This window comes from Aphelocoma coerulescens, chromosome 2 (assembly GCF_041296385.1).
Source record: "Aphelocoma coerulescens isolate FSJ_1873_10779 chromosome 2, UR_Acoe_1.0, whole genome shotgun sequence".
Lineage (NCBI taxonomy): Eukaryota > Metazoa > Chordata > Aves > Passeriformes > Corvidae > Aphelocoma > Aphelocoma coerulescens.
The window spans coordinates 163,621,020-163,636,797 of record NC_091015.1 but is presented as its reverse complement, the minus strand read 5'-3'; the positions used below and the strand labels follow the sequence as shown (position 1 = coordinate 163,636,797).

The 15,778-nt window shown below is 42.5% G+C and overlaps 1 protein-coding gene across 1 annotated transcript in view; it reads left to right on the top strand.

The window, feature by feature from the left end:
• KCNK9 (potassium two pore domain channel subfamily K member 9) overlaps window positions 1-14,126 on the top strand; it is a 94,911-nt gene extending 80,785 nt beyond the window's left edge. Inside the window, exon 2 of the mRNA XM_069006055.1 lies at window positions 13,285-14,126. Within this exon, the coding sequence (XP_068862156.1) occupies window positions 13,285-14,126 (842 nt within the window). The remainder of the gene's footprint in view (window positions 1-13,284) is intronic.
• The last annotated feature ends 1,652 nt before the right edge of the window (window positions 14,127-15,778 follow it).

The following is a 15,778-nucleotide window of genomic DNA, read 5'->3' as shown; positions in this document are numbered from 1 at the left end:
TGCTGTCAAAGTGACCCTGTCTAATGTAACAGACTAGCTGTGACTGCTTTATTCCTCCTAGGAAAAATGAAACAAACAAACCAGGCTGGTGAGATATGGCTGATCTTTATTAATGTGTAGGAAAGGTGAACTAGGTGGGTTGCTGTTTGAGCTAAGAACTTCCATGAGAAGAATCAGACCTTGAGCAAGTTTGGATGGAAAACAGGAAAACTTGCAGCTGTAAGAGCACTGTGTTTAGGGACAGCCTTTCAGCTTGATTAGTGGAGACAGAAGCCCTAACTGAGGTGTACCTCTATCTTTTTAGGAAGGAGATTTTCAATGCACAGGAGTTCAAGTTCTGGGTTTAATATCTCTTAGGCTCAATTTCCTGACTTTCCTTGGGCAGTTTCTGACGGCTGGAACAGGATCCCATGAGAAATGCCTCTGTCTTTGTCTTGTTGGGGAAAGGTACCAAGGTCTCTACGCTCCTGGTGAGTCCTTGCCTCTGTGAGATCAAAGTTGCTATCAGAAAAATGTATGAGATGGCTTCATTTGAAAGTGCCAACCCAGTGAGTTAGGCTGGTGTAATTACCCTGATACTGCAATTCCAGCAAATCTTCCCATAGCCAAACCTGAACAACGTTGCAAAACTTCGACCTTCATGTTTTAGCTCAGCTCTTCTGTCTTCATGTGCCTCAAAGGTAGTACTGGCTCAGTGGAAAGCTGGACAGGATGGTATCATTGGGCAATATATTTCCATTAACTTTCTTGGTTTCAGCTTCAAAAAACGCTTTCTCAATCAGAATTGAACTTCTTCCTTCACAGAAGTTTTGACTGAATGATTCCAGTGTTTCAAAGACAATTGGCAGAACGCACTTTAAAATTTGTAGAGGATAATTGAGGCATTTCTCTTTGTTTGTATTATCAAGCATAAGGGTTTTTTTCTTGGGGAATAAGAGCAAGAGAAATAAAAAACCATGTACATTGGTAAAATAAACTGAACCCAAAGCATTTGAGCATTATTTTTTTCTTCATTTTTAATGAAATCCATGTACCTCATTCAATGAAATCTATCTCTAAGTCCAGTTGAATTACTGCTCTGCCTATATGTGATGTAGTGGGGGAAATGATGACAGATTCCACTGACTTTCACTGTTAGATCACTGAAGCCAGGTTTAGTTACTAAAGCTGCTGCAAAATTAGAGTGTCTGCATGGAAAATAACCTTGGCCAAGACTGCAGCCAGCCAGAATTCAGAAGACATGTTTGGGGATGCTTTTTTCTTCAGAGAAGAGCACAATAAAGGCTGTAACTGATGTAAAGAAGTCTGTGATTGCAAAGTTCTAGAAGCAGGAAAACTTGTGTCATTCTGGCTAATTTTATTTTTTGTAGTCATTAAGGGACAGAGAATCACAAGCAAAGAAGAGGGAAGAGGAATTTTTGGTTCCTCCAAACTTGACTGTTCACCTGCCGACACAGAGACTTCCCTGGAGGAAGTGATTTTGTATCTGTAGAACTTTGTCTAGATCAGCACTTTCTCTGTTTTAGTCAAAGCTGTGTCTCTAAATTGATTTGCTGGCATATTTTTCTAGCAGGGATTGAACCTAAGCACAGTGGGAATAACTAACCCTTCCTTTATCTGCCCTTTAGGCTGGGGAAAGTCCTGGTTCCTCAACAGCAGAAAGGAGAATCTGCTTAAAACACCATAGGCCTATTAATGTTTTTTAAAAGTTGGAAAAATACCCTTTTTTTTTTTTATCTTCCACATGGGAAAAATCTGCAGTAGAAACAGCACGAAATTGAAACAGATACATGAGGGGAACTCATGGCAAGTTGTGTGTGCTCTTGTGTGTCTCTTAGTTGCATAAATGGGAAAGTTGTAGAAGGAAATATGCGATTGCTTCAGTGCAAATACATCTGAACCACTTCCCTGAGTGTTACCCCGTGTCTCTTGCTGGGTGTGCTGTTTTACCAGCCCAGCTCTGACAGCATTTGGTGTCACACAGATTTATGAACATTACTCTGTGAACTGCACTGGACGGTGACATCACAGCTTCAGAGGACGTGGGTGCTACGTCATTAATGATCTCAGTCACTCTGCTCTGTACTGGCCTTTGGTAATACTTGTTTAACAGGGTTTTTGTTGAGATACAGCTTCTTGAGCCTTGGCAGTGTCAGACTGGGAGCTGAGAGCAGGATCCTATTAACCCTGTGAAGACTCAGACCTGGTGGTTTGAAAAGAACTAACTCTTTGAATAAAGTGGAATCAGAAGTTTCCTGTGCCCCTTTTTTATCAAGCCAGCATAGAAGAAACCCATTAATTTTTGGTCTTTTGTTAAGACATGAGCCCCTGTGCTTCTTCCTGATGTATTTCCCCCTGATCCCTCAGAGTACTGTTTGGATCATCCAGCCTGCAGGTGGTGAGTCCTTCATCTTCCCCCCTCATGGAGAGGACTTAGATAATTGCCAATAAACTGTGAGCAACAAAAATCAGTTACAGACAACTATTAATTTTGCCCAAGAAGTCAATTTATAGAGGTGATTAAGGAAAAAATGCTTCTTGCAGTCACATCCATGGAGTAGAAAGAGCCTTTGTGATGTACAGAAATGACAGCATCAGGAAAAGTTTGCTATACAGTGAGGACATAATGTTATGCAAAAATGACAATATTTTGCAGTCCAGGGAACTGATGATGCTGATACCATGGTCCTACAGCTAGAAGGGCTGTGCATATCTCTAGCAAAGATCCTGAAAGTTTTTGAACAGCAAGAGTGATCTCAGACAAGTACAATAAAAGTGATCATATAAGGAGCTGCTTCTAAAGAGACAAAATCTGAATTGTATAATTACATGTATATGTACATATGTATATGTTATAAAATGCCTCTTTTCTTCCTTGCTGCAGGACTCTGCCTCCCAGAGCTCTGTTTATAACTAATATTAACTAAGGTTTGAAGCTGTGACTACCTCCAAGAAGTGTAAAGGAGTGAGCAATGATGGAGAGAAATGGGGAATGTTGGATTGAGGGCTACAGAAGAACAGTGTGATAAAAGGCAGCATAGAATAAGAAAAATACAGGCTGTGTATCAAAAAAAGAACTTCCTAATAGCTGGATCTATTGGACAGGGCAACAATTTCCTAAGGCAGAGAGCAGAAACTCTGTTATTTCAATCATTTAAACAAAACTGGACAAAGCCCTGGAGAATATATTGTAAGGAACAATCATATGCCATCCCCTGGGAATGGATAACACGACCTGATAAAGTCTTTTCCTAGTGGTTGCGATGATGCTCTTCAGACTGAGAACTTGTTCTGGGCATGATTTGTCTTGGGACTAGATATGATGTGAGCCTCAGGTCAGTGTTCTGATTGATTCAGAGAACCAAGCAGAGAGGATGAAGGGGAGGAAAAGAGTGCAGGGACAGTCAAAAATAGAGCTCATGGGAAAATATTGACTCAGAAGTCAACTGTCAACTGCTGCCCAGCTGGAAATCCAGCACAGAGCTGCTGTTGGTTTTGGGAGGAGTCAGGAATGGTACACCAGACACAAATCTGGTATACCAGAATCACAGCTGTTTAAATGCTTGTTTCCTCACAGAGCTGGAGAAGAACCTCTCCTATCTTCCCAGCCTCTTTTCTGAAGCAGAGGAAAGTGTAGGGATGAGCTGAGATACTGTTCTATCTGTACAAAATGAACTGGTGAATGTTGGCATCTTTGATTTCTTGGGAGGTGGTACCTCAGCTGCTCTGTTACCTTATTGAAAAGAGTTGCCAGGGACTACAGACATCTCCTATCTAAACAGTAAAAGTAGTGCCTAAGTTCAGCAAGAGGAGGTTTGAGTTAATAATATTTTCTGTGTCAGATAGATGAGCAGAAAGGTTGTGATTTCATGGGGCCATTTGAAGTTTTTCAATTTCCCTCATTTATATTTTAGTAAAACCCCTTACAGTGTAAATTTTAAACAGAAAAAAATGGGAAAGATTCACATTCAAAAGAAAAAAAGTAACAAGCACAAGCAAATACAGAAGTCTCAAATATTTTGGGGGTTTTTTTTGAAGCAAGGTTTTTCACATTTTGTCTTTTGCTAGAAACAAGTTGTTCCTTGAGCAGCAGTGGTAGTCAAGCCTGGTTTCTTGTGAACTCAGAAACATCCCCAGTTCTCTTGAACCCTGATTTGCATCTTCATCCCTGCAGACAGACAGATATTCCATCACAGGCTGCTTTATAAGGTGATGGAGACATGACATTCCTTCAGTTCTCTCCCATGCTGCTACATCTCACCCCACCATGAAGGACCTCCAGCTCTTGTTTCTTTCCAGTAACTGGCCAGAGAAGGAGCTGATCCCAGCTGCAGCTGAGCCTGCACTGTGTGTGTGTTGATTTTTAGGCCCTTTTATGTGTATTCACAGATTGGCCAGATGGTAGGCCCAGCAGAACAGATCACTATCAAGTTCACATTACAAGTTCTTCTAAGTGGTGGAAATTGGTGAGCAGCTTCAAAGTTATTGTGGAGGAAAAACAGATGAGCAGGGATACGGATATAGACGGCTCATCCTTACCACGAAATGAGAAAAACACAGAACTAACTAGAAAAAGGAAAGTTTTTTATGCCTTGGTTTAAACTGATAAGTCTATTCCTTACTGCCATAACCCAGTGGGTATTTGAAAGGGCCAAATGTGACCAAATCTCTGTTTTTGCATTATGCAGAAACAATAGGTCTCAAAACAGAGGAGCTGTGTCCTGCTGGGGTCTAAGTCCAGGAGGAATACAAGATCTTTTCCACAGGAAGCAAAGAAGCTCCCACGTCTCTCCACCTGGGGGAGGGTGGAAACTGTGGGCACAAGCCTCTGACAGGAGCGTGGCAGAAAAAGCAGCACCTCCAACTGCTCTGCCCCAATGAACTGAACAGATTTGTGTTCTCACCTCCCCAGGGAGGAATCCAGCAGGGAACAGCAGAGGCCATCTCTTGTACACGCTAGTGGTGGAGTCCAGACAGGGAAGGAGAATAGTGCAGTCTAAGCAGTCTGAGAACCTCTGAAACACAATTCTCCAATGTGTCTCATGAACGTGACTTTACTGAGAGCCTTGCAGGGACTGGGACACATTATTTGCCTTGACCCTCTAAGAATCCAAAGGAAATCTCTTCAAGAGGGTCAGCTTCTTACAGGGAACACCCGAGTGTATTGCATGTGATCCCCAGTTGAAACCAACCAAACCTGAAGTCCTAAGTCCTACCCTGAATCAGAAATGAGCATGCCTGTGTTTTACTAAATTGCTGCCTTTGGATCCCTATCATTTAAGCTAGTGTGAGCAACATAACTGTCTTCCCAAGTGCCACCCACAAGAGGACTACCCAGAATGCTGTTACAGCTGATGGCCTCAGTTCTTGCTCCATCAAGGCTGTAAGAATTCAGGGCTGTGTTCTTAAGAAGTTGCCCAAGTACTCTTGGTACTTTTCCTGTGGTTGAATCTTCTGATGGGACATGATTTAGCCACATCTGGTAATGGTCAGGAGTGGGAATTGATGCCAACAGGCAGTTTGGGTGATGCAGAGCATTCACCAGGCCAGTATTTACTGCAACTTGGTGTGGCTGGAAGAGAAGCTATGGGAAGAAATTGCTATCAGTAATGCTCCAAAGTAGAAGGTTCAGGTTCCATAAGGAAGGAGATAATGTGGGGTGGCTGCAGACCAGAATAGTAGAGGGAGTAAGGAAATGTGGCAGAGGAATGAGTGGCAGCAGTAGTTATCAGTCTCATTGGTTTTGGATGAGTCCTTCAGGTCTGCTGCTGGATGTGCTGACAAGCAGTACATTCAGCATCTCTGGTGAGCTTACAGGAGCCACTGCTGCAGAGGCAATTCCTGAGGCCAAACACTTGTCTGTCCTGACTCATGATGTGCATAGGTGGCCTTCCACCTGCAAGACTGTCTTTGGCTGTATCTTCACCTGCTGCTCAGCAGATCTCTTCCTTTTCCTCCTCATTTCCTTGCTGCATGTTGCCTGTGCCTGCCTCTCCCATCAGAGCTGCTTTTGAAGCTGTTTTCCTTGAGCATGTGGGAAGTTTGATTTCAAGATCAAGAAGGAAATAAGTCTATGCTTATGGTGGGGAGAAAAAATCCATGGAAGCCTGTTGCATCCCTGCCACCCAGAATAGAAGATCATCTGCAGGTTTGATATAAAGCAAAGCAGTTAATGCAATTTCCAAGGTGTCATGACGTTATTTCTGCAGCTAGGACATGGAAGCAGTTGTAACAAACCAGGGATGAGCCAGGATGAGAGGCTGTGCCGAGCTTGCCGAGGGATTTAGGATTTGAAGTTGCATCTGGGCAAGTCAGATTCTTTTTCCTCTCCCTGTCTTCACAACAAGAGATGATAAAATCATGTATTGCTGTGTGTTCCTTAGGGAGACATGTGCCATGCTTTATCCTAACTTTAGAGACTGTCTTTTGAGCATGGAAGGGGAGGATGTCTTTGAGGATGGAAGAGGCTGTGCAAAACTAAGAGAGATTGTTGAGCTGAAGTCTACAGCAAGATCACTTGACAAGGGAATAAAAGAAAAAAGAGGTCATGGAGATGTTTGAGAAGAAAGGCAGCAGGATTCAGGGAGAGGCCAGATATGTGTGAGAGAGAAGAGGAAGCAGTCAGCAGTGTCCATGTGCCAGGAGAGTGGTGTAGTTACACAGCAGCTTTCACCCAGGTAACAGCAGCTCTCGATTACCTTACAGGAGAAAGTCTTTGTCCTCGTAAATGAGTTACTACCAGTTAGTTAGATAAAATATCTCCCTGATCCCTCTTTCATCTGCACCACAAAGGCCACGTTGTTTCTTCTCCCTTCTGAAAGCTGAAAGCACGAACAGCAAATCCAGCGGAGAGACAGCCTGATCCTTGTGGCAGTTTCTCTGACGTAGATGAACCTCTGAAGTGAAGTGTGTTACATCAGGAAGATGTTTTAATCTGAATTACGCTTTCCCATCTGAAGAACAGGTGCTGCTATCCTCTCTTCATTATCTCCTGGCCTGGGCTGCTGCCAGCATGAGTAAGAAGGGTTTGAGTCACACAGACGGAGAAGTTAATTCCTGTCCGGACACTGTTGTCAGAGACAGCCAGGCCCAAATGCCCATCACCAGGATGAATGATGTGTCCATGAATGAGGGGAGAAACCTCCTCCTAAGAGAAATAAAGCATCCCTCATGAATAATGTAGAGCATTGCTTTGAGATTCAAGACATCTAAGACTTGTTGCACATTAAATGCGAATGTGAATGAGGCTTAGCTGCTCTGCAGATACACTCTGGCCTGAGCATGACCCATAACTAACTCACCACTGTCACAGTTTGGTTTTTTTTTAACACTGGCCACGTACTTGGCCTGGTACCACTGCACATCTAGAGACAAACCGCTCTCAGTCTCTGACAGAGCCCAGCGTAGCAAAACATCCAGAAAACCCATGCAGGCACTATCTGTGCTATTAAGTGAAGCAGGACCTGTGTTTTGTAGGACACAGAGGCCAACAGACATGACACATTGAATGCCAGTAATAGACAAACACAGGTACTGCCCCAGGAGAGTGCTTATTTGCAGTGGTCCCTGGCCAGTGTTAACCTCCATGTGTGGACCAGGCATGGACTTTGCCTAGGACAGTGCTGCTTATTCCAGGATGAAGCCATAATGGGCTGGGCTGGTGATAGAGTGTGGACATGAGGGGCTGCTGGTGGAATTCATCCTCAGAATCACAGAATTGTTAAGGTTGGAAAGCGACACTTAAGATCATCAAGTCCAACGGTCAACCCAGCACCGTGTTCACCATTAAACCATGTTCTCAAGTGCCACATTCACATGTTTTTTGAACACTCCACTGCTTCCCTGGGAAATCTGTTCCAATGCTTTACATTCCTTTTCATGAATTTTTTTTTCCTAATATCTAACCTAAACCTCCTCTGGCAGAACTTGAGCTCAGTTTGGTTTGCTAGAGTAGATACCACCTTGCAGTGTTGGAGATGGCTACCATGTAAATGCAACACACTGAATATATTCAGGTTTTTTTCCCCTAATGTTTTCTTTTTCCTGTGGTTTACTTATTCTGGGCAGTCTGTATCATTGCAATAGCATGAATTTGTTTAAGATCCTTTTTGCCCCAGAAGCAAAGTGTTATTCCAGGGAATTTGTGTTGGAGGAGAAGGCAGATGTTATGGACCTGTCTGTACCCTGCAGCTGAGTGTGGTGCCAAAATCACTGGTGTAGAGCTAAGCAAGCTGCTCTGTCCACGTGAGGATGCAGAGTGCCAGAGATACTTGCTTGGGGCCTAAATACAACATGGCATTTTTGTTGATAGAAGGTCTATAAAATCATGAGTGGCACAAAGAAAGGGAATTGGGAATGATTGTTCCTAGTCTCTTCCAAAAAGGAGATACCATTACCATCAGATGATAGTAATGAAAGGGAAGTAAAGGAGCAGTGGCAGTTTTTTTTAGAGAACACATGGTTGATCTCTGAACCTTCTTGCCACAGGATGTTGCAGCTGCAGAAATTTCAGACACATTGAAGGGACAAGCCCAAACTCATGGAAGAGAAATCCATTGTGTGGTATTAAACCCAGCAAAAACTGGCTTAGGAAATCCCTGAGCACCAAATAATGAAGCTGGGTATGTGAAGTCTTGGGGGAAACTCACATGTAATTACAGCATTCCTATGCTCTTCTCAGCCATCTGCTTTTGGTCACTGTTGGATTCAGGTAGCTGTGCTCAGAGTTCCTGTGCATATTCTGGTTGTGGGCTGGCACAATGTCTCTTTACAACCCAGAGAAAAATACTGGGGTTGTCCCCAGCTGTACTTCAGAGAGATTGTAATGAGTAGTTTCTCTCTGAGTAGTTTCTCTCTGTGTCTCATCTGAAAGGCAACAAAGAAAAATAAGCTTTGAAGAAGGCTCTAAGTGGGTTTTCCTCAGACCTTCATAGCTACACTCTGGTAAACAAGAAAATAGAATTCCTTTTTTATTCTAGAATTACATGTGGGTGCACATGGTCTTTGAGAGTTTTTCATCAGAGAATGGACAAGACCCAGAAAAACCAAAGGCTGGCTGGGAAGTACCCCAACAGAGTACTGATTTGGTGCCAGCCCTTACAGTGTGATTCTTTTCTTCCTTTACTTACACCTTCCTGCAGTTCTGCTTGGTGCCTGTAGCCCAGCTGGTTCATGACTGGGAGGAGATGGATTTTGTGGTGTATTGGTACTCCACAGTCCAGAATTGGAGTAACACTGAAATATGACATTTCTTCGTGCCAAGCTATCCTTCTTGAGCCCAGATGAGCTCTGTCTTGAAAGCCTGAGCAGCTGAGAGGGGTTATGAAAGTGAAGGATAGTACTAATGACATTGCTTCCAGTCAGGGTGAGAGTTATTTAGACTTTCCTTGATCATTCAAATGATATCTCATTAAACATCAGGCAAAACTGCCTGCTGTGGTCACATTACTGTATTGTGGGACCTCATCAAACCAGTTACTGTACCAGAGTAGGGTAGGCACTGTTTACTTAGATGTGGTCCAATATAAGGCTCCATCTATACCTTTCTCACTGTTAGCTCTGTGGCTTGTTAAGGGATGCATTTCCTGTCCCCAGTACTAAGGTCTTCTGCTCAATCTTTCGTCTTCACCACAGAAGAGAGAGATGTCCTGATGTCATGATTAACCTTTCTATTTCTCTTTAAGCCTTGTTTCTTATGGATGACACAAAGTCATCTCTTTATACTCTGCTAAAGGGCAGTGACATGCGTGTAGAGGAAATTAGGAAGAATTTGGGTAGCTGAAATCTGCTACCAAGGCAGTTGCTTCTGCTTCTGCCTTTACTTGATACAAGTAAAACCCAGCTACTTGGAGACTGACTCTGTGACCTGTGTGCTTTCCCACCATTAATGATCCTTTGTGCCCCTCTTCCTTGGGCAATTATTCACCTTCCCCTTTTTCCCAGAGGCAGTCTCTGATGTTCAGAAGACAGTGGCTTGTTTTAGAATTGAAAAATACTGAATTTTAGAGAGCATGCACTGCTGAAGTTTGCTTTCCATGCATTACTCTGTACATTGCTGGATAGATTCTGCAGTGCTTAAGTAATAGAGAGTTAAGTCTATCTTTGGTGTCTCAAAACCCCTCATTTCAGAATGTTTAGGACAATGGCTAAGGTGTTCCTTAAAGCCATGTTGCACAGGATAAATATGTGACTCTGATCCCCTATACGTTGACCTATTTGAAAAATCTTATTCCAGCTTGATTAATAAAGTGCTTTCTTTACCCCAGATTCATGGTGCAAATACAGTGAGAGATATTTATCTGACATTGTGGAATGTGAGTATGACAAGTCAGAATTTCTGAATATTCTATCTACTTATGTGAACTGGGGAAAAATTAAAGCCTGCTGGTGTCTCTGCTTCCCCATCTGCAAAACAGGAATATGGGTATATTCCTATCTTATGGGATACATAATTACAAAGTCTGTGGCAATTCTCAGAAATTCAATTGTGAGATAGCGTGTAAGCACATAATATTAATGTTTTATGATCTCCCTAAACTGTTTCTGGGGATATCTTTAATGATAAGGATATAGCGGGATCCAAAGAAACCTTTTTTCACCCCAAAAATTTTTTTTAGAACCCAAAGTAAAAGTTGTTTCCCCCAACTACCATCTCTGCAACCATCTGGAAAATCACATTTTCTGAAGCTTTCCTTCTCTTTATCATCTGTAACTAAAGCTATAAAATGGGAAGACATCCCTGGTTTAATTAACACCCCTGTAGTTCTAAAGCTGATCTTAGTAATGAGAGGAAATTACAGCCTTTATTGAGGGACAGTCAGGTGGAACTAACCCAGCATCAATCTGGTGAAGACATTTCCCTTTCCAGGTAATTTGGAAACTGCTTTCTATGGTGAACAGAGTACCTGGCTCAATACAACAGGTGAATCTGTTTCCTTTATAACCTGGGAAAGAACCTCCTGTTTTGAGTTCTGTGCTTCTTTTGTAAAGTGGTTTTTACATCCCATCTGTCAACAACTACTAGCTGACATAATTATAAACCTGTTGCTTTTTGAAGGGGATTCTTGCTGGTTTTCTTGTTGTTTTTTTTTCTTTGTCCACTCTTGCTTTACATTTTGAAGGTTGCCTGGTGTTCATATTTTAGTTCTAGTGAAAGTGCAGACTCTGAAGTGCACCCCCATCCTGAGGGGAAGGCAGAGTTCTGGTTTCTCAAAAGTGGTGTGGCAGAACTACAGAAGGTCCAGAGAAGGACATGGAAATGATCAAGGAAATGTGACTTCTGCTAAATGAGTGAAAAGGCTGTGGCTTCAGTTTAGACAGGAAAAAAATGAGAGCAGAGATAAAGCTGAGTTTAGCTGAAGCCATGAAGGTGGTAGATAAGGAAGATTTAGAACTTCAACACTGTAGCGAAGGTGTTCTAGCTGAAACAAGGAGATATCCTTGAAATTAAAATGTGCCTTTTTAAATAGCAGATAGTGAACTTCTGGAATTTGTCGTCACATGAGGTTGAGGAGGTGTGCAGTGTCAAGCAGATAGTGAACTTCTGGAATTTGTCGTCACATGAGGTTGAGGAGGTGTGCAGTGTCAACAGTTTCAAAAAAGGATTAGACATATTCAGAGCAGCAGGTCCATGACCTGAGTCTAAATGCAGTGGGCAGGGCTCCTCAGTGGTCCTGCCTCAGTGGTATCTGGAGGTCTGTCCTCCAGCTTCAGATCTGTAAGAGTGTGGGTCTGCTGAATGCCTTGTGTTTTATCTACCAGCTGTCTGTGGTATCTTGATATATCAGGGGCTCTTGTATGAAGCTAGATGGCTCTTTCTGGAAAACTGATTTAAACCCTCAATATCTACAGTGCAGGCACCTACACTGGAGACAGTCACTCAAGGTGACTATCTATCATGATTAGGATATCCTCATTTGGCTGTTTAGAGGTAGTTGTCTGCCAGTGCTGTGGGTGTCTGAATTCTTCTGCAGTCAACAGATGTCTAGTCAGTCTAATGGGGACCTAATGAACATGATCAATGAACACTCAGAACTGTCATTTCATCTTGCCAGACTTGGGATGGTCAGTTAAATAACTCACTACTGCCCGTTTTCATAGAATCTTTGTTAACTGTAGTGGGAGTTTGGACACACAGAACACATGCAAATACATAAATGTAGGTATATTAATCTTGTACTGAGTTCTGTCCCAATATTTCTATTATAATAATTGTAGAGAAATAGTTTTCTCCTGAGAATAACTCACTGAGCTCATTTAGATGTCTCTGTGTACACAACAGGAACTGCCCTTGTGAAGTACATATTTCCACTCACTGACTTTAAAGGGACTCTAGATTGTGGTACCCACATGGTGAATGCTCACCATGGCCAAGTGGGTACCAGCCGTCCCATTTTGGAGACTTTGATACAGTCCCTTAAAATATCAGCTGTAAGAAATGTAGATTTTTAGAGCAATGTAATGTGAAAAGGTGTAATTATCATATCAAAACAGCTCCCTGCTTATGGTTTGATTTAGAATAAAGGCTTAGCCATGATTTTACTATCTGAAAACTGTGCTGTGAAATGTGGTCCATCCTCTGTCCTGGATTAGTTTAACATCCTGATGAAATTGCCTTTGTCGTACTAACTGTCAAAGCTGTAAAACTGTGGCACAAGCTGGTAAGTTGTTTATTCTTCCAGTAAGTAAAGATAGAACAGGCATTAAACCCCTGAATTCCTATGATGTTCCAGTAATGAGTGACTTTCATAAATTGTCTAGGAGAAAGGCTTATTCAGTATGGAGGAGTTTGAAAAGGAATTTCTTTGGGTGGTGGATCTGGATGTTGTTAACTTCATGCTGTCGGCAGACACAGAATTTGGATGCCATCACTATACTCTGGTTTTGGGACAGGGCAACACCAGCTACTGTCAGAAACACTGTGGGAGAGTCTGTCTATTTCCAAAGTTTCCACTGTTGCATGTGACACTGGACAGACATGAAATTTCTTCAGTTAATTAATGTGATATAACCTTATTTAGGAGACTCAGCATTGTTTGAGGAAGAATGGATTGCCCATTCTTTCATCTTCCCCACTCCTGTGTGAACAGCTTTGCTGTTCTTTGCCTTACCTACTTCAGACACAGGGTGTGGGTGAGGAGATACGGGAAGATGGTGTGACTGCAGTGTCCCTGCAGCTGTGGATCTGGCTGTGGCATCAGAGCGATTTGCATGGCTTGCATGACAGGGGAACCGTGGCCATCACCTGCCCTGCTGACTGTCCTGTGTTTCCATCCCCCTTCCCAGGTTACGGACATGCTGCCCCAGGGACGGACGCGGGGAAGGCCTTTTGCATGTTCTACGCGGTCCTGGGGATCCCACTGACACTCGTCATGTTCCAGAGCCTGGGCGAGCGCATGAACACCTTCGTCAAGTACCTCTTGAAACGCATCAAAAAGTGCTGTGGCATGAGGAGCACCGAGGTCTCCATGGAAAACATGGTCACTGTGGGTTTCTTCTCCTGCATGGGGACACTCTGCATTGGAGCAGCAGCCTTTTCCCAGTACGAGGAATGGAGCTTTTTCCATGCTTACTATTACTGCTTTATAACATTGACTACGATAGGGTTTGGAGACTATGTGGCCCTGCAGACCAAAGGGGCCCTTCAAAAAAAGCCTCTCTACGTGGCTTTTAGCTTTATGTACATTCTAGTGGGGTTGACAGTCATTGGGGCATTTCTAAATCTGGTTGTTCTCAGGTTCTTGACCATGAACAGTGAGGACGAGAGGCGGGATGCCGAGGAACGGGCGTCCCTGGCAGGGAACCGCAACAGCATGATTATCCACATCCAAGAGGACTCCCAGCATGGTCGGCCACGGTACAAGGCCGAAGTAACAGACCTTCAGTCAGTTTGTTCCTGCATGTGTTACAGGTCCCACGAGTACACCAGCCGGGTGGTGTCCCACCAAAATTCGTTCAGCTCGAAGCTGAACCCCCAGTACTTTCACTCCATCTCTTACAAGATAGAGGAGATCTCGCCAAGCACATTAAAAAACAGCCTTTTCCCATCTCCTGTCAGCTCCATCTCACCTGGGTTGCACAGCTTTACAGATAACCACAGGCTGATGAAACGGCGAAAGTCCATTTAAAGGGATTTGTCTTGTTTTGCTTTCCTTGTTTTTCCCAGTTCTTTGTTGTTTCGGGTTTTTTGTTCCTCGAGTGAGACGGAGCGAGGCCAAAGGGAGTAGAGCAAGCTAGTCCTCCTCTGAGACTCAGCTCTTGAGCATGAAGCATGGATTATTACTGTTCCAGCAAAGTATGCCTTACATTACCCCCTTGGTGGATGTCAGAGGATTCAAGATGACGTGAAGTGGGTACCAAATCCAAAGTTGCACACACAGCTGAGAGCCTTCATGTGCCACTGGCACTCCTGACCTAACAAACTTTTTTCCTCACGAGCAGGTTGTAGTGTGTGTGCGTGTGCCTGTGTGAGTGCCGGGTGCGTGTGCGTGTTTGTGCGCGTGCAATTCCACAACCAGTGCCATGTGACAAAAATCAAAGCATCAGGTATTACTTTTTCTTTTGCCCTTGAAGCAATTGTGTTCCAGCCTGCTTTTTTAGATTGCTTCCAAAAGGAACGGGGAGGGTGGGAGGGGAGCCAATTTGTTTTGGGTTTTTTTTTGCCAAGACAAGCATGCGCCATAAGCAGTCAATATACCAAGTGTATCATGGTAAATTTTTTAATGCTAGATTTTAGATTGTATTAACATTAAAAAAAAAAAGGCAGGAGAAGATGGATCATTTCAGCTTGCCAGTTCAAAATTAAAAAAAAAAAAAAAAGCATGCACTTTGTAAAACTGGTATGCATAATAAAAACACAAGAAAAACTAGCAATGGAATTAATAATCAAAAGCAAATAATCATATTAATTTAACTATATTTAATTTTATAATTTTCAACTGTTCTGACAATTTGCAAGCAGAATTTCTAAGATGAATTGGAAGAATTGTTGGAACAAGAGAGTGTATTTTGTTATTTTTATTTTATTTTATTGATAAATTATTATTATTATTATTATTATTATTATTATTATTATTATTATTATTATTATTATTTTGTGCAGCAATTACCTGCATGAATAGGAATTATATTTTTTGGAATGCTTGGTTAAGATGGGTATAAATAGGAGGATGTATATTTTTTCTTACATAATAGTGACAGGGCATTCCTTGTTTTAAATAAAAAAATAAAGATGATTGTCTCTAAATGCTTTTGATTTGTAAATAATGGAAAGCCTTTGTTGGTCTCAGGAAGAATTCAAGGGACAGTATCTTGTGTTTGGCTCACTGGGAACTTGTGAGATTAGATGTGATATTGCTTTTTCTGCTAGGCAAAGGCATAATGCATTTAGCAGTAACAGGCAAAAATAGCTTTACTCCAGTGTTTGGAGGGTAACAGTGGGAGCAGTTTTGTTGGGAAGTTGTAGTGGAGGATGTTAAGACCATGTCATAGAATTGTTCCTTGGACATTGTCCATCTCTGAGTTGTTCATCTGGACCAAACAGACTTTACAGAACTGAATTAGAGGCCTAATCCAGCTCCCTTTTAAGACAATAGGAATTTTCAGTGATTATGTGGAATTTAGTGCTTTTGGAGATTTATCTTTGATTTTACAAGGGTAGGACTGGGAGTTTTATGAACCTGCACTGTTGTCCCTGATTTAATTCTATCTTTTAAATCGCTTTCTGTGCTAATTTGCCATACAAAACCCATTTCTTTTTGGCACTAATCACCTCCTGCTG